Source organism: Tursiops truncatus, chromosome 3, assembly GCF_011762595.2.
Source record: "Tursiops truncatus isolate mTurTru1 chromosome 3, mTurTru1.mat.Y, whole genome shotgun sequence".
In the NCBI taxonomy this organism is placed as follows: domain Eukaryota; kingdom Metazoa; phylum Chordata; class Mammalia; order Artiodactyla; family Delphinidae; genus Tursiops; species Tursiops truncatus.
This window is the reverse complement of record NC_047036.1, coordinates 52,196,275-52,221,079: the sequence shown is the minus strand read 5'-3', so window position 1 is coordinate 52,221,079 and position 24,805 is coordinate 52,196,275. Positions and strand designations below refer to the sequence as shown.

The 24,805-nt window shown below is 35.7% G+C and overlaps 1 protein-coding gene across 17 annotated transcripts in view; it reads right to left on the bottom strand.

The window, feature by feature from the left end:
- ERBIN (erbb2 interacting protein) overlaps positions 1 to 24,805 on the bottom strand; it is a 107,399-nt gene that overhangs the window by 44,398 nt on the left and 38,196 nt on the right. For 15 of the 17 annotated variants that reach the window (XM_019929943.3, XM_019929946.3, XM_019929948.3 and 12 more), the window contains 5 exons: positions 22,742 to 22,939; positions 19,558 to 19,675; positions 5,136 to 5,214; positions 3,570 to 3,659; positions 1,440 to 1,496 (listed from right to left, as the gene is read on the bottom strand). In XM_019929943.3, the coding sequence (XP_019785502.2) occupies positions 1,440 to 1,496; positions 3,570 to 3,659; positions 5,136 to 5,214; positions 19,558 to 19,675; positions 22,742 to 22,930 (533 nt within the window). In that variant the 5' untranslated portion in view covers positions 22,931 to 22,939. Of the gene's footprint in view, positions 1 to 167; positions 187 to 1,439; positions 1,497 to 3,569; positions 3,660 to 5,135; positions 5,215 to 19,557; positions 19,676 to 22,741; positions 22,940 to 24,805 lie in introns of those variants that run through there. The other 2 variants (XM_019929954.3, XM_033852910.2) reach the window with 2 other exon arrangements.

Genomic DNA, 24,805 nt, shown 5'->3' with positions numbered 1-24,805 from the left:
CCTAACACGTAAAACTGTGGCCTCTTTACAGTTTGTGAGGCCTCAAATATTTTAATCATGTCTTAAAAAGAAAGCAGTAAAGAATTATATTTGCAAATACACTGAGAGAGCCCAATCTGAAGTTAAATAAAGACTTAAAATAGAAGGAGTTAAAATAAGTGAATTACCTATGATATCAGAGACACCATATTAATTGTAGGCTTAGATGTTTCAGTAAACAATTTACACCTTGTTTATTCAAATCTCTTAGCAGTCAAGTTCTGAGCTAAGGAGTCATCAATGCCAATACCAAATCTGTAAAAATTTAAACCTTTTTGAATTTCAATATGGATAATTCCCACTTTATACTCACAACCATTACCATAAATTCTAAGCAATCCAGTCTTTTGGGAATCAAAACCAGATATGCTCCTTGCCCTCAAAGCCTTACATTCATGGGGGGTGGGGGTGGGGAGGAGGAAGGACCAAGTACATGTGCCAGTGGGAATATGCTGGCCAGGTAAGATAAGAGTAAAATGTATTTTAAAAATTAGGCTAATGTAGTAAATGTCATAACAGATATAAGTAAGATGCTACAGAAGTTGAGTAAACAGAACAACTAACTCCTGGAGAACTGAAGATGCTTCTATCAAGAGGTGACAACTCTTGACAAATAAACTACAACAGGAGTCTGAGAAGTTTTCTGTAAGGGTCAGATATTTTAGGCTTTGCATAAAGTCTCTGTCACAACTACTTGACTCTACCACTGTAGAGCAAAAGCAGCCACAGACAATATGTAAATGAATGAATGTGGTTCTGGTGAAACTATTTACAAAAAGTAGTCTCTGGGACAGATTTAACCAGTCTGTAGTTTGCCATTACCTAAACTGTAAAAATGGACCAGTGAATCAGGGTGTTTTAAGACGTTTCTTCAATAAATGGACATAGACCAGTGCATTTTGAGTTTGTATATCTGTTTTAGTTTTATCTTATTTGCTCTTGGACTGCCATCTCCTCTTGATGTTAGCTTACCAGTAGGGGGCCCTCCATCCCATTTCCAATTTACAACAGACTAAAACCAAACAAGTTCTGAAAACTTAAAAAGAGTTACCAGACTTTACATGAAGACCTTATGAGTCTCTCTAATGAGTACTATGTAAGAGCTCTAGTATAGAAACGGGGATCTTAATTTGGGACTCAGGTGGGCTTTACATACTTATTATTCTGACTTTTGTCACACAAGACTGAGTTCCAGAGAGCTATGAAATCACTACTAAATACCAACAGATATACAGATTTTTATATTGAACACCACTAATTAATATACAAAGACCACAAATGTCAGTCTTTTAAAATAATTTGCACTCACATTTTAGATATTAAAAAGTTAATATTTCTCTAAGGATTTAAGAATTTAAAATTCTAAACTAAATTTCACAAAGGATAGCACGTTTACTTACTTTGGCAACATTTTCAACTGGTTTTCTCTAAGTTCTAATATCTGAAGTTTAGTTAATCTGCAAAACAAATAAAATAAATCAAGCATGTATAACAAAGATAAAGAATGTAACAAATTAATGCAATCCTCTAAAATTTTAAAGCAACCAATATTTATTGTGTAATTACAACGTGCAGAATATTGTATTAAAAATTACACAGAAATATAAAGGAAGAAAAGACTATTTTTGCTCCTCAGAATTAATGGGGGGGGGATAAACACTTCTTGGCATATCCAAAGCACAAAATAACTGCCCCAATATCCATCCTAACGAATTTCATGCATTTTTCTGAAAAAACCTCCCCAGATTATTAGTCATTAGTAGATTAGAGAACAATAATTTAACTCTAGGGTTGAGCTCTGAGAGAGAAAAATAAAGAAACACAAGGGGACATGGAAAAGGAGAAAATCCTCTGGCACTTCAGTGACGCACATTCCAATAAAATTAGAGGATAAATGAGCAGATGAACTGGTCCAGAGGTGCTCACTAATGCTACAACAGCAATCATATTACAACATACAACGTATGAAGTCAGCAGGCTGTATACTTTAAACTTACACAGTGTTACATGTCAAATACATTTCAATTTTAAAAAGTGATCCAGATACAGAAATCTGACAAGTACACGACATGCATATATGTATACACATACATACACATTTGTGTATATACATATATGTGTGTGCATACATATATACATATGTGTATGTATGTAAATATATAAAGCACTATAATGTGGTTCCCATAGGACAGAATTCTTTTTTCTTTTTTGAAATACAATTGACAAACAACATTGTTAGTTTCAGGTGTACAACATAATGATTCGATATTTGTATGTACAGTTGACCCTTGAACAACATAGGCATCAGAAGTCCAATGGGACAGAGTAACCGCTTGAGCTAAAGCCAGCCCATAGCTGACCCTTGAAGAACATGGGTTTGAACTGTGCGAATCCACTTATACACAGATTTTTTTCAACAGTAAATACTATGGTACCACACGATCTGTGGTTGGTTCAATCTGTGGATTTGGAACCTTGGATACTAAGGAACTACAGATATGGAGGGCCAACTGTAAGTTATATGTGGATTTTTGACTGTGTGGAAGATCAGCACCCCTAATCCATGCATTGTTCCAGGGTCAACTGTATTGTGAAATGGTCACCACAAAAAGTCTAGTTAACATCTGTCACTATACAGAGTTACAAAACTTTTTTTTTCTTGAGATGAGAACTTTTAAGATCTATTCTCTTAGAAACTTTCAAATACCACACAATACAATATGGTTAACTATAGTCACCATGCTGTACATTACATCCCCATGATTTATTTATTTTATAACTGGAAGTTTGTACCTTTTGACCACCTTCACCCATTTGCCCACCCCCGCCCCCTCACCTCTGGCAACCACCAATCTTTTCTCTGGTATCTATGAGCTTGGGGTTTTGGTGGTTTTTTTTAAGATTTCACATACAAGTGAGATCATATGGTATTTGTCTTCAAGACAAAAAGATGACTACCATATTAACATGTATTTGGATAGCATTTTCTCTAGCAATTAATCTAAACACAATAATAATTTGATACCTATTGTTCACTTACTGATTCATTTTTCCACTAGAAAAATTACTCAGGGACTACAGTATGACAAGAATCGGTCTAAGTTCAAGCAGGGAGCAATGGGGTGGACCCCAGAAACACATTTTTCTTTTCTCCAGAACTTTGATTCCAGTGAAGACAGATAAACCAATAATTAGATCATTTTAAAAAATATGTAAGTGCTAAGTGCATTCTATCTCAAATATGCAAAAATTATCCCGATTTAAATAAACTCCCTATTTTTACATACTTTAAAACCAAGTGTTAAATTACATTTTTCTTTTAAATTTTCACTGCTTATTTCTACTTGGGAAAATAAATTCCAAGACAAAATAACAAGTTCTAAAGAAACTATAAAAACTACAATGCTTGGAAATAATTACAAAAGAAGAGCCTATGAAACTGTAATTAATAGTATTACTAAAGCAACCTGTAGTTTTGTAAACTTTACAAGAGCTAACGAGAGAAGGTTTTAGAAGAAACTGTAACTTACCTGCCAAAATTAGCTGGCAAGAACTCAAGGAAAGCGTCATTCAGATATAACTGGGTTAGGTTTAACAGCTGAGAAAATCCATCAGGAAGCCTATGTAAAATAAACCAGAATTTAAATTTAATTCATATACAGAATTTTAGTTTCTTATTAAAATCTGTCTAAAAAACTGTCTAACCAACACATGTTCTTAACAGATAACAGTCACCTCTTCACTTTTATGAGTGATCCTAAAATTGAGATTTGCTTTTTATAATAACTTACCTGTTTCAATGTTTACACCTTCATCATTTTTTAAAAGGAAGTGAGGCAATATTTGTCTCAATAAGATAAAATCTGCACATAACAGTCAACTATGAATGAGCCACAACACACAGAAATGTATTCAGGCCATGACTATGATATATCAGCAGACACTCTTGAAATTCACCTTATCTAACACCAATCCAAAGGACTAGACAAAGAATTCTAAACTTTGACAGTATTGACTTTTGGGGCTGGATAATTCTGTGTTGTCAGGAGGCTGTCTTCTGCATTGTAGAATGTTTAACAGCAACCCTAGCCTCTGACCCACTAGAAGCCAGCAGCACTGTCCACCACCACAAGTTGTGAAAACCAAAAAATGTCTCTAGAATTTACCAAATAGCCATAAGAGCAAAACAGTCCCTATTTGAGAAACACTGGTTTAGATTATTTTCAATTTCAATATTTGGTCCCTAAAAAATCAAAGAAAGATTGTATAATTTTATAATGACCAAATGGAAAGAAATAACATTAAAAGCTGAATGACATTTAAGATCATATAAGAGCCTATAAGTAGCTTTACTTTTATTTCCTCTGGCTTACAAAAGAAATTACAAATCTAGAACTTGATGCTACAGCAAAATTTTCAGATGAAGGTAAAACATCATCTTTACATGTCTGTCCTTTACATGTTTGCCTATGTTTGGAAAAACTCGTTAAATACAATACTGTAATATGTGAAAGCTGGTTTCAACTTTCAACTTAGCTATACTAAGCTATGCTTCACACTATTCACCTTTTGCTTCATCATTCCATTTTTGCAAAATTTAACAGCTTTGGTGCTAAGAAAGCATTCTGCTTAAAGCCATTACCATCATAAAAGAATATATGTGACCTCTGGTATATAGTACAACCAATCACATGGCTTTTCCCTTTTTTTGTTGTTTTTACCTTTTTGACCCTTCGGTTTCTTTCTTTTCAAAAGTTTGAGTGTGCCACATACATTGGATTTGCAGGTGAAGACATTTTTATATTGTTCAAGTAACATTGAGCTAGGAGACCTGGATTCTAGTCTCATTTCTGACATTCACTATCTGTGAGACTTGGGGAAAAGCACTTGCCTTATCTGTATGGACGTCAAATTTACCTCTGTAATATATGGAGTTAGAAAGAGTAATTAAAAGACTCCTTTTTAATCTAACTAAAATTTTGTGCAGATTTCAGATTGGTATTAACTGTTCATTAAAATGTAGAAAGTAATATTCTACTATATCATACTTGCTTTATTCACAAAGGTAACTTTTAAGTCAACAGAGAAGAACTCACTTGGAAATAGGATTTACACTGGCCTCCACAATTGTCAAAACTTTACAATTTTTTATATTTTCTGGAAACTCCTGTATTCCTAGAAAATGAACAAATAATCAATGATCAAGTGAAAAGAATCTATTACAAAGGAAAAAATCATAATAATATTAATAATTAATGTACACTTTTCAGATTCAAAATTTACCAACTGAGCAGATTCTTGATAAATTGACAACACCAACGTCAAACGAACAGAACCATCTGCACAACAATTTCTCTTCGCTCTTTTGCCTCTTTATGACTACTGCTAATTATCTTGTTTAGTTCTGCCTTCCTTTCCTTCTCCCAGCTCTTCTGAAAATCAGTGCCTTCTCTATGTGGTATTAAGGACACAAAATTCAAAACAATTAAGCATTCTTTGTTTTTTCACATAAGAAGATGCATTAATTTTTTTAAATTTTTTATTGGAGTATAGTTGATTTACATGTTGTGTCAGTTTCTGCTGTACAGTAAAATAAGTCAGTTATACATATACATATATCTACTCTTTTTTAGATTCTTTTCCCATATAGGTCATTACAGAGTATTAAGAAGAGTTCCCTGTGCTATACAGTAGGTTCTTATTGGTTATCTATTTTTTATATAGTAGTGTGTATAAAAGAGGCATTACTTCTTAATTGCTGGGCTCCAGATTGAGCTGGTCCCTAATACATACAGGACAACAAAGCTGAAAGCAAAGCTGAAGATAGAAGAGGTAGAAAATATGTATCAGATATGCCAGTGGATATGCCTGACGCAGTTGTACACCAATACTTCTGTAAAATACAACACAAATGTGACAAGTCAAATTATGGTAGAAGTTTCTTAGCACTTAATCTTATCTCTTCAACTTATCTTAGCAAAAATATAGCAACAATAATTTGTGAACTAGCAATAATCCATAGAGAAACTTTAAGTAGTACTGTTCTAATCTAGACTAGGAGTGCGAATTAGTAACTTTTAAAAATATTCAAAAAATTCTGTGTTATAAGACTCATTCCTCCACTAACATAACATGTATATCAAAGGGGCTGACACTAAAGGATCATTTAAGGCTCTTTCAACTTCATTGATGTATGATTCTAAGCAAGTTTACTACAGTGCCCAAGTACAGAATTTCAGATCATGAAAAATGAATGATACAAAATCATCAACTGGCAAATATTACAGTAATAACTGATCAGTCAAAACTCATCAATGGATGCTAAAATTAGTGGGTTAAAGAATGAAGAAAAACAGTATACATTTATATAGTCTCAAAGTTTCTCTCCCCAAAATACTTATTAATTTTAAGAGGGGGAAAAAGTGAAGAAATCTCATACGCACCACTTAAACTGTTTCAAAGTTAGCATCAGCAGTTAACAGCATCATCACGGGGCAACTAATCTTAAGACACACTGACAAGGGGTGCAGCATCTACTGTCGTGTTCCTGCCCCAAACACCCAACCTGAATTGAATCATAAGCAAACATCAAACAAATCCAAATTAAGGGAAATCCTATACACCTGGCCAGTAATCTTCAAAACTCTCCGCGTCTAAAAAGATAAAGACAAAGAAAAACTGAACAACTACCCAGGTAAGAGGAGATCAAAGAGAACTGACCGTGGTAAATATCCAAATCTACTTCACACACACACACACACACACACACACACGCCCGCGCGCGCGAAAAATCTGAGTAAGACTGGGGGGCTGTATTAATGTCAATATTATTACTGTTCTATAATAACTGCAAACATTACCATTGGGGGAAACTAGGTGACAAATACAAGAGTACCACTCTGTAATGTTTCTTAAAACTGCATGTGAATCTACAATTATCTCAATAAAAATTTCAATTTAAAAAATCTGGGCTTAATGATCCTTAAGGAAAGGTTTTATCATTGTTGTTTTATTAAAATTCAATTTCCCTAACAGTTTCAAGATGATTCTTTTTTTTTTTTCAATTTTAGTTTAAGGAACTTTTGCTGGAATTTACAGAGTTCATGTAAAGCTTCAAATCAGAAAATGTTAACATTGATGGATATCTAATGATATTAAGGAATTACTGTCAGCTGGTTCTCTTTTTTAAGTGAGATAATAGAGAGTTTCATCTTAACATATTTATACATGAAAGAGGTTGTCTTATTTGCCTTAAAACAATCAGAGGTGGCAAAATAGGAGGTATAAATGAAACTATAACATACTGCTAAATTTTGAAGCTGGTTGGTAGGCACATCAGGTTTATTGTATTATTCTCTCTACTTAGATAACAAGATTAACAAAAAAAGGACTTTAAAACAGCTATTGTACTTAAAGGAAAAAAATGAACAAAATGGAGAGGAAAAGATTAAATGTAAGAAATAGAAACTTTACAAATGATAAATACAATATGTGAATGAAAAATCCAAAGGACAGGATTAAAAGATTAGTCACTGTAGGAGAGCATGTCAGAGAGACAGGAAGACATGGCAACAGAAAACAGCCATTCTGAAACATAGAGGGGAAAAAAATATATGAAAACCCAGGGATACATGGGACAATGTAAAGCAGATTAACATATATTTACCTATCTTTAGAAGTTTGCTTATCAGGCACCACTAAGAGTACATGCTCTGTGAGGGGAGAATCTTTGCCTCTCTTGTTCACTACTGGAATAGGACATGGCACATAGTTATCAGTATCACTAGATAACGTCCAAATTCTTTTCCAGGGTGGTAATATCAATTTTCATACTACAGTACCTATTTATATTCTTGTTGACATTTGATAATGTCTTTACTTTTTGCTAGTATAAGGGGTTGAACCTCACCAGAAATAATAGAAATATTAATTAAAACTAGATATTTTCCTGATATTTCCTAGAGATGCTGAACACATTTTCACGTGTTTAATGATCTATTTAAATTGAAGTACAGCTGAGTCACAACATTACGCAAGTTTTAGTTGTACAGTATAGTGATTCTGTATTTTTTTACAGATTATACTCCATTAAAAGTTATTACAAGGCAATGGTTATAATTCCCTGTGCTGTATGTACAAGGTATCTTTTTTTTTTTTTTGCAGTACGCGGGCCTCTCACCACTGTGGCCTCTCCCGCTGCGGAGCACAGGCTCTGAACACGCAGGCTCAGTGGCCATGGCTCACGGGCCCAGCCGCTCCGCGGCATGTGAGATCTTCCTGGACCGGGGCACGAACCCGTGTCCCCTGCCTCGGCAGGCGGACTCTCAACCACTGCGCCACCAGGGAAGCCCTACAATATATCTTTGATGCTTATCTATTTTATACATAGTAGATCATATTTCCTAATCTCATGCCCCTATCTAGTCCCTCTCCCCTTCCTGGAGGAATCAAGCTCCCTGACTTCACACCATACTACAAAGCTACAGTAATCAAAACAGTATGGTACTGGCACAAAAACAGAAATATAGATCAAAGGAACAGGGGAGAAAGCCCAGAAATAAACCCACACATCTGTGGTCAATCAATCTACAACAAAAGAGGCAAGAATATACAATGGAGAAAAGACAGTCTCTTCAATAAGTGGTGCTGGGAAAACTAGAGAGCTACATGTAAAAGAATAAAATTAGAATATTCTCTAACACCATACACAAAAACAAAATCCAAATGAATTAAAGACCTAAATGTAAGACCAGATGGTATAACAATCCTAGAGGAAGACACAGGCATAAGACTCTTTGACATAAATCACAGTAATATCTTTTTGAAACCATCTCCTAGAGTAATGGAACTAAAACCAAAAATGAACAAATGGGACCTAATTAAACTTAAAAAGCTTTTGCACAGCAAAGGAAACCATAAACAAAACAAAAAAGACAACCCACAGAATGGGAGAAAATATTTGCAAACAATACGACCGACGTGGGATTAATCTCCAAAATATATAAACAGCTCATACAGCTCAATATTAAAAAAACAACAAACAATCCAATCAAAAAATGGGCAGAAGATTTAAACAGACATTTCTCCAAAGAAGACATACAGATGGCCAAAAAGCACATGAAAAGACTCAACATCGCTAATTATTAGAGAAATGCAAATCAAAACTACAATGAGGTATCACCTCACATGGGTCAGAATGGCCATCATGAAAAAGTCTACATAAAAATGATGGAGAGGGTGTGGAGAAAAAGGAACCCTACTCCACTGTTGGTGGGAATGTAAATTGGTACAGCTACTATGGAGAGCAGCACAGAGGTTCCTTAAAAAACTAAAAATGGAGCTACCATATGATCCTGCAATCCCACTCCTGGGCATATATCCAGAGAAAACTATAATTCAAAAGGATACATGCACACCAGTGTTCACTGCAGCACTATTTGCAATAGCCAAGACATGGAAGCAACCTAAATGGCCATCGACAAAGGAATGGATAACAATGTGGTATATATATACAATAGAATATTACTCAGCCATAGAAAAGAATGAAATAAGGCCATTTGCAGCAACATGGATGGACCTAGAGATTATCATACTAAATGAAGACAGATAGAAAGAGACAAATATATGATATTGCTTATATGTGGAATCTTTAAGAAAAAGAAAAAAGATACAAATGAACTTATATACAAAACAGAAATAGTTTTGTAAAGCTACAAGGGAAAAAATCTGAAAAAGAATATGTATACACACACACACACACACACACACATAAACACATACACAAATGTATATGCATAACTGAATCACTTTGCTGTACAACACAACACTGTAAATCAACTATACTTGAACTTAAAAAATCTTTTAAAAAAGGGACTTCCCTGGTGGTCCAGTGGTTAAGACTCTGCGCTTCCACCGCAGGGGGCATGGGTTTGATCCCTGGTTAGAGAACTAAGATTGAGCTAAGATCCTGCATGCCGCATGTCACAGAAAACAAAAAACAAAAAACAAAAAACTCTAGCTCCATCCACATTGCTGCAAATGTCAGAATGTCATTCCTTTTTACGGCTGATTAATATTTCATCATGCACACACACACACACACGTATAAAACATGTCTTCTCTATCCATCTGCTGATAGACGCTCGCATTGCTTCCTACTGATCATTTTTATTTCTTCTTCTTTGAATTCTCTGTTCACTGCACATTTTTTATTGGATTTTTTAAATTACTGATTGTAAGCATTCTTTAGAAATACTAGTATATCAAATGTTTTCTCACAGTCTGTCATGAATTTTTACTTTATATTTTGTCATGTAGAAATTTCATTCCTTTACTGCTGTGCTTTTAATATTTGAATAAGACATCTTTTCTACTCCAAAGTCGTAAAAATAGTTTTCTACATTTTCTAATAATAGTAATTTTTGTTTTTCATATTACTTAATCTGCAATTTATTTTAGTATATACTGTGAAGGCTCTCTTTGTTTTTACTATTTCCCATATAAAAACACTGTGCCAACACTTACGAAATATGTTTTCCTTATTCCACTGATTTGTAGAGGCATTTCTGTGTGTCATATTCCATTTGTAGAGGAATTTTTGTGTGTCATATTCCATGGTTATGCTTCTGGACAGTCTTTTCTGTTACCCTCTTCTACTGATCTATTCCATAGTTTTATGTCTTCCTGTTTAGATCATACTGCACTTTTTTTTTTTTTTTTTTTGCGGTACACGGGCCTCTCACTGTTGTGGTCTCTCCCATTGTGGAGCACAGGTTCCAGACGCGCAGGCTCAGCAGCCATGGCTCACGGGCCCAGCCGCTCCGCGGCATGTGGGATCTTCCCGGACCGGGGCACGAACCCGTGTCCCCTGCATCGGCAGGCGGACTCTCAACCACTGCGCCACCAGGGAAGCCCATATTGCACATTTTCTGTTAAGTTTATTTCTAGGTATACGTGATAGATGGATTACATTAATGACCACTCACTACTCCCTATTACCACTCTCTGAATGTGATGTACCAGCTCCTCCCAACAAAATGCGAAGTATAATTTCCCTAATCCTGATTCTGGGCTCAGCCATCTGTTTTGGTTTGGCCACTAAACTGTTAACACAATTGATGAAATCAAGGGTTTAAAAAAGCCCTGCCTAATTTCCACTAGATCTCAGGTTCCCCTAACTGTCCTATGAGGACATGCCTGGGATGCCTGGGCTAGCCTGAGACAGGATGAGATCTACAGCAGAGCTACTCCTGTCATCCCAGCAGAGAATTTCCAACATTTTAATTTAGACAGTCTTTATCTATTTCTGTTATTAAAGTTTTATTACCCTTATAAGTTGAGTCAAGTACTTTCCTCCCTTTCTAATCTCTAGAATAGATTTTATAAATTAAGGATTATCCTATTCCATGAAGGTTTGGTCCAACTTTTCCCTAAAATTAGGTCTAACAGTTTTTCTGACCACTAATTTGATTTAGTATTTTCAGTTTTCTATTTCTTCTTAAGTTGATTTTGGAAATTTTTCATTTCATGTAAGTTTTAAACTTCAGTGGCTTTACAGCATTCATTTTCTTTTGAGTGAAAAGTCAGTTTTAAATAAAATTATGGTAATAGGAATGTGAGAGATGTTGCTTTTTGGAGGGAATGAGGGATAAGAATTTTCTTAATGCTGAAATAAAAACTTGACAACCCTGTTACAAGTCCCCAAAATGGAACAACTGATCTACAAAGCATTCCTTTACCTGCACATTTAATACTTCAAATATATATTTTAGGGCATTTATACAATGAATTACTTAATAGTATCTGTATGCTTCTTATATTACTGCTAATAGGTCTTATTTAGGCTGACTCAATTCTCTATTCTAAACACATGTAACTACTTAGTATACTGTACTTTTGTACAACTCGTTAAATTTGACTTACCCACTAATAATAACATTGATTTTTTTACACTAATTTTTCTTCTTTCTTTTCTCTCATTTATTTACACACAAAATATTTAGTGTTACGGAATCCTATAAATTTAGGAGTTAAATTCTTATCAGTTCTTCAACTAACAAATAATTTGCCTCAAGTGATAATTCTACTGAGGATACATTAAAATAACTCTCCTAGGTGGCAGGCCCTAAGGAATATCTGGTAGCAGCACGGCGCCCATGGTAGATGTGGGAGACACTGACGAATAGGGCAAAAAAAGGAAGGAGGTTTCAATAATTATGAAAAAGGTGTAATGAACTTAAAAAAAAAATCACTATATTTAATTTCAAATGACATGTATTTCATTTCTCTTGAGTAAACAACAAGGAATGGAATTACCAAGTTCATTATATGTCTATTGATGTGTTGAATAACACTGATTTATTTTCAAACATCAAACTTGAATGCCCAGAATGAGTCCCACTTGGTTGTGGTGAATAATTCTTATCATATACTTAAAAAAAAAAAAAATCCACATCTAGAGGAAAGGTGGGAGGACATTCTACACTGTCCTCATTAGAGCCTGACTTCATTTTCATACTCAGCTTTACATATCATTTCATTGGTTTTTATTAAAGTCTATAATGTATCTTGAAATAGTCTACGTAAATGACATTATTCCAAGAACTATAATATTTTTAGTACATGATAAAGTCTATCTAAGGAGAAAAAGACCAAAGACTACAGTATGTTCTACTGACCTAAAATTTTATATGGAGAAAGATAATTTTAAGAGTTCTAGGACTTCCCTGGTAGCACAGTGGTTAAGAATCTGCCTGCCAATGCAGGGGACACGGGTTCGAGCCCTGGTCTGGGAAGATCCCACATGCCGCGCAGCAACTAAGCCTGTGCACCACAACTACTGAGCCTGAGCTCTAGAGCCTGAGAGCCACAATTACTGAGCCCGTGTGCCACAACTACTGAAGCCTGCGCGCCTGGAGCCCGTGTTCTGCAACAAGAGAAGCCACTGCAGGTGAGAAGCCTGGGCACCGCAACGAAGAGTAGCCCCCGCTCGCCACAACCAGAGAAAAGCCCACGTGCAGCAACGAAGACCCAACACAGCCAAAAATAAATAAATAAATAAATTTATTTTAAAAAAAAAAGAGTTCTATGTTAGACTTCTGCAATTTAAATTTTTAATGGACAGTAATGGTTATAACATCTTCCACAAATACATATACTTCATATTTTTCAAATTTTAAAGTACTTTATTTCATAGCATGTGGTTTATAAAAATTAACCAACCAGTATCTATGAAATAGTAACTCTAATTTCAGATACATCGTAGTAATTTTTTCCTAAGCAAGTAGTTTTGAAGTACTCACTGGTTTCCTGCTTTTACAAATTGCTAGCAATGTATTCACTGTGATTTCAATTCTTACCATATATATGTTCAGGTTCCAAATCTGTATCTCCAGTTCCCCCCTCTCTCCTTAACTCCAAATAAGAATTTTCAAATGCCCTTTAGGTACTGGTTAGGTACCTTAAATAAAACATGTCTCGAACTGAAATTATTTATTCTCTATATTATTCAGCAAATATGTACCCATTGCTATGGACTGTAGATACTGAGACATAGTTCCTTTTCTTGAAAGCTAAAATGTAGCAAGAAAAACAAATATTTTCATTCTATTGGCTTCCTTCCTTCCTCAGTAGTGTTCCTTCTCAGTATCTTTTGTACCTTTCTCTCCTTCCTCCAGATCTCTTAATGTTGGGTTGCCACCAGGGCTCACTCTTTAGTCCTCTTTCATATTCATGGCCTTGTTGACTGTATCTAATCTCAGGCTCTATATACCATCTACATGCTGGCAATTCTCAAATATGTATAGCTAGCACATTTCCCTTTCGACTGAACTCCAAACCCCTATGAACATCTGTATATCTTATTTTAAATGTAACATGTCCAAAAATGAGCCCCTGATTTTTTTCCACTAAAAATTACGAGTCCCAGAGATGTCCCCATCTCAGCTGGCAGCACTCTATCCTTCCACATGCACAGACCAATACCACTGTGATCATTCTTGACTCTTATCTCACATCCCACATCCAAACCATCATGAAATCTTGTTGACTCAACCTTCAAATGTATCTAGAGTCTGTCTACATCTCACTACTTCCACCACTATCACTAGAGGCGACTGAAATAGCACCTAAACTGGTTACTTTTCACCCTTGTACCATACTGTTTCTACACATAACCAGAGTAAACCTTTAAAATGCAAGTCATTTCATGCTCTGAATGACCTGACTGAAACTCTTCCAAATGATTCCATTTCACTGAGAATAAATGTCAAAGTACGTACAAATGCCTACCAGGATCTACATTATCTGCTGCTCCATATCCCTACCTTTCTGACCTCTACTCCTATCACTCTCCCATCTTGCTCACTATATTTTAGCTACCATAGCCTTCTGTTTCTCATACATGCTATGGATACTCACACCTTATAAACTTTACACTGGCTGTTTCTTCTTTCTGGTACATTCTTACCTTAGAAATCTACATGGCTAACTTCCTCAAGTCCTTGCTCAAGCCACTTTCTCAATGAGGCCTACCCTCAATGCTTGTAGGCTTGTCTCCAAAGAGAACTCTTTTTATCCTTGTACATAAAGTATGCAGAACCTGAATTTTATCATGAGTTACTTCTTAATTCTCTGACAATTTCAGCTACCTGTTCCTTTTTCATTCTCCCTTAACTTCAGTAGTGTTCCTTCTTTGTCATATACTCTTTTTATAAGAATTTGACTCTTGCTAAAACTCAGTAAAATGAAGATACTATAAAACATGGCTATCCTTCTCATATTAATCTATTTTGGTTACAGAAGAATTCTCCCTATACTGCTGAGAAAGAGAAAATACCTCCTGAAATCTAGGAACTGGTCTTGTACTATCAGCTAGTCCTTGTCTTACTATGAACAAGCTGCATTCAAAGGGAGGCCTTGGCATTTTCCTGTTGAACTAAGCAATTTCACTGAATACCAATATTAGACAAGGCCATTCTTTAACCATGACAGATCAAGACAAAAGCAAATTTGTAATCATGTCTTGACAAAGATAAAGTATGAACCTTGTCCAAGCCACCCCTTATCCTAATGAGTGACAGCTGCTTTTTTACTGATTATAGTTTTAGCCTTGCTCTAATCTGCCCTCCCTATAGATGAGATTTATTAATATTCTCAATCACAGAATTACTCCTACTTCTTGATGGCATTCCATCCATAGCAAACCCTCATATTCTTAAACCTTCTTCCAATCACCAAGTACAAGCCCAAATCCTATAAGTCTTTTAGCACCCCCTGAGACTCCCCTTCCACCCCCATGGCTCAATCACATGTAATCCTGGTGATCTCTGTTTGGAGGGCATCAACACTCCTCTAATGCCCTAAATGTACAATATAAGTTAATAGTGGCTCCTTACTTACTGGTTTATGTATTTTAAAGGCTAAGGTAATTACATAGTACAGAATGTAACACTGAGTTCCAGTCAAAACAGGCTAAAGGAGGAACTGCAAACTGAGATGATTATATTGGCTAGGGGATAACAGGTGTATGGTTTGGATCAGTTATAACACAGTGAATGGTAAGGCCTATGGCAAGGCACAGTGACTGCACACCCCACTTATAGTCTTCATTAACAACACACTTAGCAGTGACCAGTGATCACCAGCCTACATTTTTTAAGTTCCATGTCAGTTTAACACACGGTTTTTCTTCTTTCATTATCTTAAATAAGCTGATTTATTAAAACAGCTGAACTTAAACATTAACTATTAAGCAAATTAGCAATTTTAGAAATTTTAAAACACAGAGAAAAATAGTGACTTCCCCAGCAATCTATAATTTCCCTTGTAATCAATATAACTTCTTTGAACTTAAAGTGAAGAGGCTTTTCCAACATTTTGTCCCCAATCATCAGATTTTCTCAGGTTCAAGGAACTGCTTTCTGTACTGACCCACAAACTTTCAACCCATTTTTTCTGGACTTTTGGACTCGATTTTTAAAAAAGGCCTAATTAACCTCTCTAGCATTCCCATATCAGACAGAAAGATCTGAGCTACTCTTTCTGGTTTCTTTGCCTTACAATTCCTAACTTTTAATCAGTGTGCTTATATAGAGAATTAACAACTAGATAGCCTTCATTTCTTTTTTCTCTCCTCTCCATCAGCTTTCTCTATCAACCCCTTTGGCAAATTGTTTTAATCATCATCCCCTACTGGTCTTCTCAAGAAGACAGGCCATTTGAACACCACGGATGATAATTTCTCTAACACCAGTTGCTATCTGCAATGGCTTGGAATAGCAGCTTGGTGAGCTTTTCATTTCTTTAAAAAGCTAACAACAAATCAAAACTTTAGACATGAAAGGAAAGAGCAAATTAAGACTCATAAATTAACACTCTAGTTTTATCATAGAATATAAATGATAAAAAAAGAATTCCATACAAAATGAAGACAAATATTAATACCTCAAATTTATATACATCCTATACATAGACTAGTCCACAATTTGGTCACCAGTCTCATGAGGCAAGACAGGAAGTGGTAATATTGATAATATTATGTATAGTCTAACCGAGAATGAGATTAATTCCCCAATATAACAACAGGGCAAATAAACAGAGAAGCATCGATTAGAGTACAATTCTTCTTTTTCCTAAATAAATGTTTTAATCACTAAACCATGTTACTTGCCAGTTGAAAAACACTGGAAGAAATATGTGAAAGATCAGAAACTAAGAAAATGTGAAAGTAAAAATCCTAAAACAAGTGCTTTTAAATAAATACAGCTTGCTGAAACACTAATAAAGTATGCCACAATGTTTCCTGCCTCCTTCCAAGCAGGGCATGTAGATAATAAATATGAAAACAGCATCTGGTATATTAAGATAAACTAGAATATTATTAGATTGAACTGATAAAAACACCTAAAAGGAAAAAATAGTAGAGCTTGGATACAAGATTAAAGCATCTTATGCAAGATTTAACATGATGAGATGTAGTAACAGAGAAAAAATTTAGGGACAGTTCAATTTTCTCATTCAGAATATAAGATGAAACTCCCATCCTTCTCTAATACAGTGGTCATCTTAATACTAAATGTAATTTTAATACTTCCAAAATCTGATAAACACTACTTTCAGTTAGTGTGCTATCCTTTCTTTTAAGCAAGTTGTTAATCAACTAGCAAAACTCAAATTTCTCATAACCAACCACATCAACTATAATATGCATGCTATTTTCTTGTTTTCAGCAACGTAGCTGGAGTTCCCTGGTTGCCTAGAGGTTAGAATTCTAGGCTTTCACTGCTGTGGCCCAGGTTGAATCTCTGGTCGGGGAACTGAGACCCCACAAGCCACAAGGCACAGCCAATAAATAAATAAATAACATAGACTTGTATAAACATACACTTTAGGGTTACATATTACAAGTTAATTAAAATAATCTCAACTCTCTAAAAGTAAAGTGGGTTAATTACATCAGTTGTAATGATGACTATCAGATTAAGAATTAGGAATACAAGAATTTTTATCAGTCAAGGTAATGGTTCTGACATTATCATAGTTTCTTGTCTCTCCTCACTAGCTTTTTTCACCATCAATGAAATGCGGTTGCATTTAGACATCAGTTTAAGACTAAAAAGAGAAAAAAAAAAAAACAAGGAAACAAGTAAAAGGCAAGGGACTGATTCTGCCGTTTAAAAAACAGATGAGATCACACAGAAAGAGAAGAACAGATAAATCAACTTAATTTTCAATGAAAATAAATTGTAAGGTTTTGTTGGCAACAATTATTAAAGCCATTCTCTTTCAGGGCAGAATATTTAAGTGCTTATCCTAAATCTTTTGGTCACATAGAAATTATCTCCAACTCCTCAAAAACACAAGCTGACACAGTTGTACAAAGCAGGTTTTCAATATAAGCAAGAAGGAACTGCTGAAACTAGAATGAAAAAAAGAAACACTACAGTTCAATAGGTTGTCTTAACTCAAACACATTATTCTTCAAGAAGTTGCATGGAAGTCTAAGATATTAATTTAATGATGCTGCAGGGCCATAACTGCACCATTCTCAATTTAGAGTAATAAGTCTGGAATGAGTGCATTTTCAGGAGGATATATGTAAGCGTGTTCATTATTGAGCCAAGTAATAGTTTTATATCATGAAGACTAGTTACGTGGGTTACTAGCCTTTCCCAGGTACATAGAGTTTTATCAATAACACCCAGATTATTTCAGGTCTCTTTCCTTACACCTTAACATCTCTCATTCTAAAAGACCAAAAAGTAGAAAAGATACCCCTTTGGAGTGGAAGGTTACACTTGATGACTTCTAATGTCACAACAGTTCCGAAGTTCTATAACGCTACTTAACTGTCAGCATATGCAGAGCACAATGTAATGCATCAAGTTCATTTACTTTGGAATTTATCAAGCAATACTTGCCAATCTATTAAGCACAAGGAATGGAAACAAATTTCAAACTGCCCTTAAAGAGAAGTTTCAAGCTGAGGAAATTTATTTAACCTAAAATAAAATCATGAGAAGAAAACTCACACAAATTAAAAATCAAATGACCCGAACTCCACAAAAATGACAATGTCACAAAAACATGGGCAAAGTATTCTTGGTTTTGAAAGATCAAAGAGACACAACTGAATGCTATATGTGATCTTTAACTTGAAGGTGGGGGTAGGGTGAGCAAATAGCTAAAAAGGGCATTATTAGGTGAGCAAATAGCTAAAGAGGGAAAATGTGATGTCAAATTTCTTGAGCGTGATAATGATATTGTGGTTATGTATAAGGATTTCCTTGCTCTTGGGAAATGCTTATTCCAATATTATTCCAATATATTGGAATATATGCTCATTCTAAAATTTTCAAGTGTCTACTTCTCTCTCTCTCCAAGGTAAGCACTTAACATTTTGGAATATATCTTCCATACTTTCTTCAACGTTTATCAAACTAAACAAACAAAACCAAGACTGTGTGCCCAGGAGAACAGTGACCATGTCCTTTTACTTTTCATCGTTAATTGTAATCCAACTCCTAATAAAATATTTGGCACAGAGTGGTCTCTCAGTAAATATTTGTTGATGTTCAATTCGTTTATGTTGCACAACTTTTTTTTTTAACCTTTACCACTACACTGTATTTTATGTCAGTATTGATGGAGCTACATTACACTCCACTCTTATGGATGCATCAAATTATGTAATCAACAACAGACATTAGAGTTAGTTGTTACTAGTTTCTAACCATCACAAACAGGGCTGTAAATATATATAAAAAAATAGATATAAGGATATATAAATATGTACATGCATTTACCCACAGCAGTTTAATTAAACAGTCATTTAAAATTGTTTATACTTACTCTCTGCCTTTAAATTCTCATAGATCATTTATATATATATGAAAGTTAATTATGGTAGTACATTACAATCTGACTTTTTAATTCTTTTTATTTGCTAAAACACAATAGAAATTTTAATAATATAACATGTTCCCAAGTACAAAAAGTTAGGGGGAAAAAAAATCTTACCATTCTTGCTGACATCCAGTTCCCTGAGATTAATGAGATTTGCAATAGATGCTGGTAATGTTGTTAAATCATTATCTGGTAAACTCAGTTTATGTAGAGATTGACAGTTAAAAAGTTGCTGTTGAAACAAGGTAGAGAAGTATTTTGATTATTCCTTAAGTTTCCTTAAATATTTCATTTATTAACCTTTACACAAACAAATATTATTAATATCATTAAAACTGAATGAGTTATACCTACACAAATACCAGGGAAGATCTCTTATTATTTTATGCTATTATGGATCTGAACACAATTGGACTACTCAGAATGATTTATATCCTCACACTTCTGCCCTGGGTGAAATGCACTTAGTGAAAATAAGCATATGGTGTATTTTCTGCTAAGGTCATAAAAAATAAGTGGCTGTTAAATATGGTAAACTTTGGATCTTGTATTCCAAGCATCCTTATTCCAAAATGAAAGTTTATATAAATTAAATTCAAATATGTACAACTGATTTTAAATGACTTAAAATATAGAATTCTGATTTGGGAGCACAAAATAAATAAGGGAGCAAATATACTGTTATGCTAAAATCACAATAATGAAATGTGATCAAAATATATTTAACCAAAAGCAGTAAGTAAATGGGCTACTTCTAAGCCCCATACCAAAAAACTGTACAGAGCATAGAGGATTTTTAGGGCACTGAAAATACTCTGTTTGACAGCATAATGATGAATACATGTCGTTATATATTTGTCCAAACCCACAGAATGCACAACACCAAGAGCAAATCATAATGTAAACTATGAACTTTGGGTGATTATGATTTTTCAACATAGGTTCATCGGTTTTAACTACTCTGGTGGTTTAACCACTCTAGTGGGGGATGCTGATAAGGGTGGAGGCCATCCATGTGTGGGGACAGGCTATGTATTTGGGAAATCTCTGTACCTTCCTCTTAATTTTGCTGTGAATTTAGAATTATTCCAAAAAAGAAGAGTCTTTAGAAAAAAACAGAACTATGCACAGGATGGCACTGAATAAGTCCTATTTAAGAAGAGCATTCTTCCAAAAATGGAAAATTGCTAGGCATGATAAGTGATTCAGTTATTTTCACTATCATAGCAAGCCTCTCTTTTCAACACAGTCCCCAGACTGAGACCTTGCTGGTGGTGATTAGAAAAAGGGACTAATTTTAGTCTTCCATTTACTCTAGGAGAACTAGCTAAGGAAGATAAATTACTTGCTGAAAAACAATATACAAGGGAACAGTCAATTACAAAGCACCCTATTACAACTAAGGGGAGAAATTCATGAACATGCAACCCACAACCTTTAATATTTTATCCACATCTATACACAGATTTTTTTTATAAGACAATCTTGGATAGCACTACTTTCAAAATGATTTTACTACTGGCCACCCAAAGAAAACCTTTTTCAAAACACTGCTGCCGGGCTTCCCTGGTGGCGCAGTGGTTGAGAGTCTGCCTGCCGATGCAGGGGACACGGGTTCGTGCCCCGGTCCGGGAAGATCCCACATGCCGCGGAGCGGCTGGGCCCGTGAGCCATGGCCGCTAAGCCTGCGCGTCCGGAGCCTGTGCTCCGCAACGGGAGAGGCCACAACAGTGAGAGGACTGCATACCGCAAAAAAAAAAAAAAACCCCAAAAAACAAAAAAAACCTGCTGCCATCCGGTATGTATATATACACACACACAAATCTAAAACAAATGCTTTAAGTTACAATAGATACATGTAACCCTCTTTATTTTCTACTCTATGACAGTTAAGGTTGCCAGATAAAATACAAGATGCCTGATTAAACTTGGATTTCAGATAAACAATAATTTTTTAGTGAAAGTATGTCCTATATACTGCATGAGATACACTTATACTAAGAAATTATTCACTGTTTATCTGAAAAGTGTAATTTAATTGGGTATCCTGTATTTTTTATTTTCTAAATCTTCCAGTCCAAATAATAGTTCATTATTTGGAAATGCCCCATGTATTAAATTGATTTTTATGAGCCACTAATGAGTCTTCACCCACAGCTTGAAAACCACTGCTGTGTGGGTGGTAAAGCTCTCTGACAAAACTATGGTAGCTTTCCGCGCAACAATAAGAAACTGAGGGGCTTCCCTGGTGGCGCAGTGGTTGAGGGTCCGCCTGCCAATGCAGGGGACGCGGTTTCGTGCCCTGGTCCGGGAAGATCCCACATGCTGCGGACCGGCTGGGCCCGTGAGCCATGGCCACTGGGCCTGCGCTCCGCAACGGGAGAGGCCACAACAGTGAGAGGCCCGCGTACCGCAAAAAAAAAAAAAAGAAACTGAGTAGAGGATGAAGACAGGTTAGAATTTAAGGGAAAAAAAGTAGCCGCCACTAAAAAATTTTAGCAAAGAAGTTGTTAATGTGAGATGATGTTTCATGGCAACAAACCTATTTTCTCCTGCTAGTTGCTCCTACATTTCAGAAATGTTAAGTCCTCCAAAACTTTTCCAAATAAACTGAAATGGGGAAAACAGAATACTACCTCTACAAAGCTGTTAAAAAGCAAAATTCTGATGTGATAACCGAAAAGACAATTTATCCTCAATAACTATAATGTAGATCAATGTCTCAGGAAAACCAGAAAAACATTAATTTCAATTCTTTGTCTAGTTAAATCTATTGGCTGCAGAAATTGTGCAGTCTTATTGTCTACCTTAGTGCCTAAGGTACTGGAATTAAATACAAAATTTTAAATTATCTGCACAAGTATTTAAGCAATTAACTTGAAGAGATAAAGGTTAAAAATTCTATCTAAAAAAATTTGAGTCATGTTGCACACGCTAAGGTGAAATTAAACCAAAAAAACGGGAAACAATGCACATATATATATATACATATACATACAGCATTATGGCAACATTGGGAATATCATATTTCTAGGCATAAAAATAAGCAAAGGCAATTCTTTTTTTTTTTTTTTGGTACGTGGGCCTCTCACTGTTGTGGCCTCTCCCGTTGCGGAACACAGGCTCCGGACACGCAGGCTCAGCGGCCATGGCTCATGGGCCCAGCTGCTCTGCGGCATGTGGGATCTTCCCGGACTGGGGCACGAACCTGTGTCCCCTGCATCGGCAGGCGGACTCTCAACCACTGCGCCACCAGGGAAGCCCCAAAGGCAATTCTTGAAAGACTGGATTAACATACCTTTGGAAGCTCTTCAATCTGATTAGCATCTAAGTAGAGCTCCTCCAGAGTTTTTTCAAAAGTAAAAATCTCTTTGGGAACCTGTTCCAAACTGCAATGAGAATAATCAAGAGTAGTGACGGTCTCCTCTTCTCCTCGTAGACAACGACATGGTACCAACCGCACAAACAAACTTCGTTTTGTAGTCATTTTTAGACACTGCAATATACAAACAAAATTAAATTTAGTGAAAACATGTATTATAACAATTTTTCAAAACAAATTATTCCAATTCAATTCTCACAGTTTACATATCACATATTACATATCACATATTTACATTTACATATCACATATTACATATCACAGATATCACAGATATCTCCTCCCCAACACATTAAATAGAATGCATTTAACATTGCTTTATTATCAAATTTTATATATAGTGAAGTTCAAATTAAACTCAAGCACTTCTGTACTTCACAAAATGATCCATTAAGTAACCAATTATATGCTTCTATAAGCATATAGGCCCACCTCCCAGAGTAATGAAAGTAAAAACAAAAATAAACAAATGGGACCTAATGAAACTTAAAAGCTTTTGCAGAACAAAGGAAACCATATCGAAAAGACAACCCTCAGAATGGGAGAAAATATTTGCAAACGAAGCAAAAGACAAAGGATTAATCTCCAAAATATACAAAACAGCTCATGGAGCTCAATATCAAAAAAACAAACTAATCAAAAAATGGGCAGAAGACCTAAATAAACATCTCTCCAAGGAGGACATACAGATGGCCTAGGGGCACGTGAAGGATGCTCAACATCACTAATTATTAGAGAAATGCAAATCAAAACTACAATGAGGTGGGACTTCCCTGGTGGCACAGTGGTTAAGAATATGCCTGCCAATGCAGGGGACACGGGTTCGAGCCCTGGTGCGGGAAGATCCCACATGCCGTGGAGCAACTAAGCCCGTGCACCATAACTACTGAGCCTGCGCTCTACAGCCTGCGAGCCACAACTACTGAAGCCCGCATGCCACAACTACTGAAGCCCACGGGCCTAGAGTCTGTACTCCGCAACAAGAGAAGCCACCACAATGAGAAGCCTGGGCACCAAAACAAAGAGTAGCCCCCGCTTGCCACAACTAGAAAAAGCCTGTGTGTAGCAACAAAGACCCAATGTAGCCAAAAATTAATTAATTAATTTAAAAAAAAAAAAAACTACAATGAGGTTATCACCTCACACTGGTCAGAATGGCCATCATCAGAAAATCTATAAACAACAAATGCTGGAGAGCGTGTGGAGAAAAGGGAACCCCACTGTGGAGAACACTATAGAGGTTCCTTAAAAAACTAAAAATAGAACTACCATATGACCCAGCAATGCCACTACTAGGCATATACCCTGAGAAAACCATAATTCAAAAGGACACATGTACCCCAATGTTCACTGCAGCACCATTTACAATAGCCAGGACATGGAAACAACCTAAATGTCCAATGACAGATGAACGGATAAAGAAGATGTGGTACATGTATACAATGTAATATTACTCAGCCATAAAAAGGAATGAAATTAGGTCATTTGTAGAGATGTGGATGGACCTAGAGTCTGTCTTACAGAGTGCAGTAAGCCAGAAAGAGAAAAACAAATATCGTACATTAACACATATATGTGGAATCTAGAAAATGGTACAGATGAACCTATTAACAGGGCAGGAATGAGACAAAGACGTAGAGAATGGACATGTGGACATGGGGGTGGGAAAGGGAGGGTGGGATGAATTGGGAGATTAGGATTGACATATATACACTACCATGCGTAAAACAGACAGCTAGTGGGAACACGCTATAAAGCACAGGAAGCTCAGCTCAGTGTTCTGTGATGTCCTTAGATGGGTGGGATGGGGGGTGGTGGGAGGGAGGTCCTAGACGGAGGGGATATACATATACATATAGCTAATTCACTTCGTTGTACAGCAGAAAATAACACAACACTGTAAAGCAATTATAAGCTAATTTAAAAACAATTTTTTTAAAAAGAAACATGCTTTATTAGTCTGCTCATCCTCAACAAGAA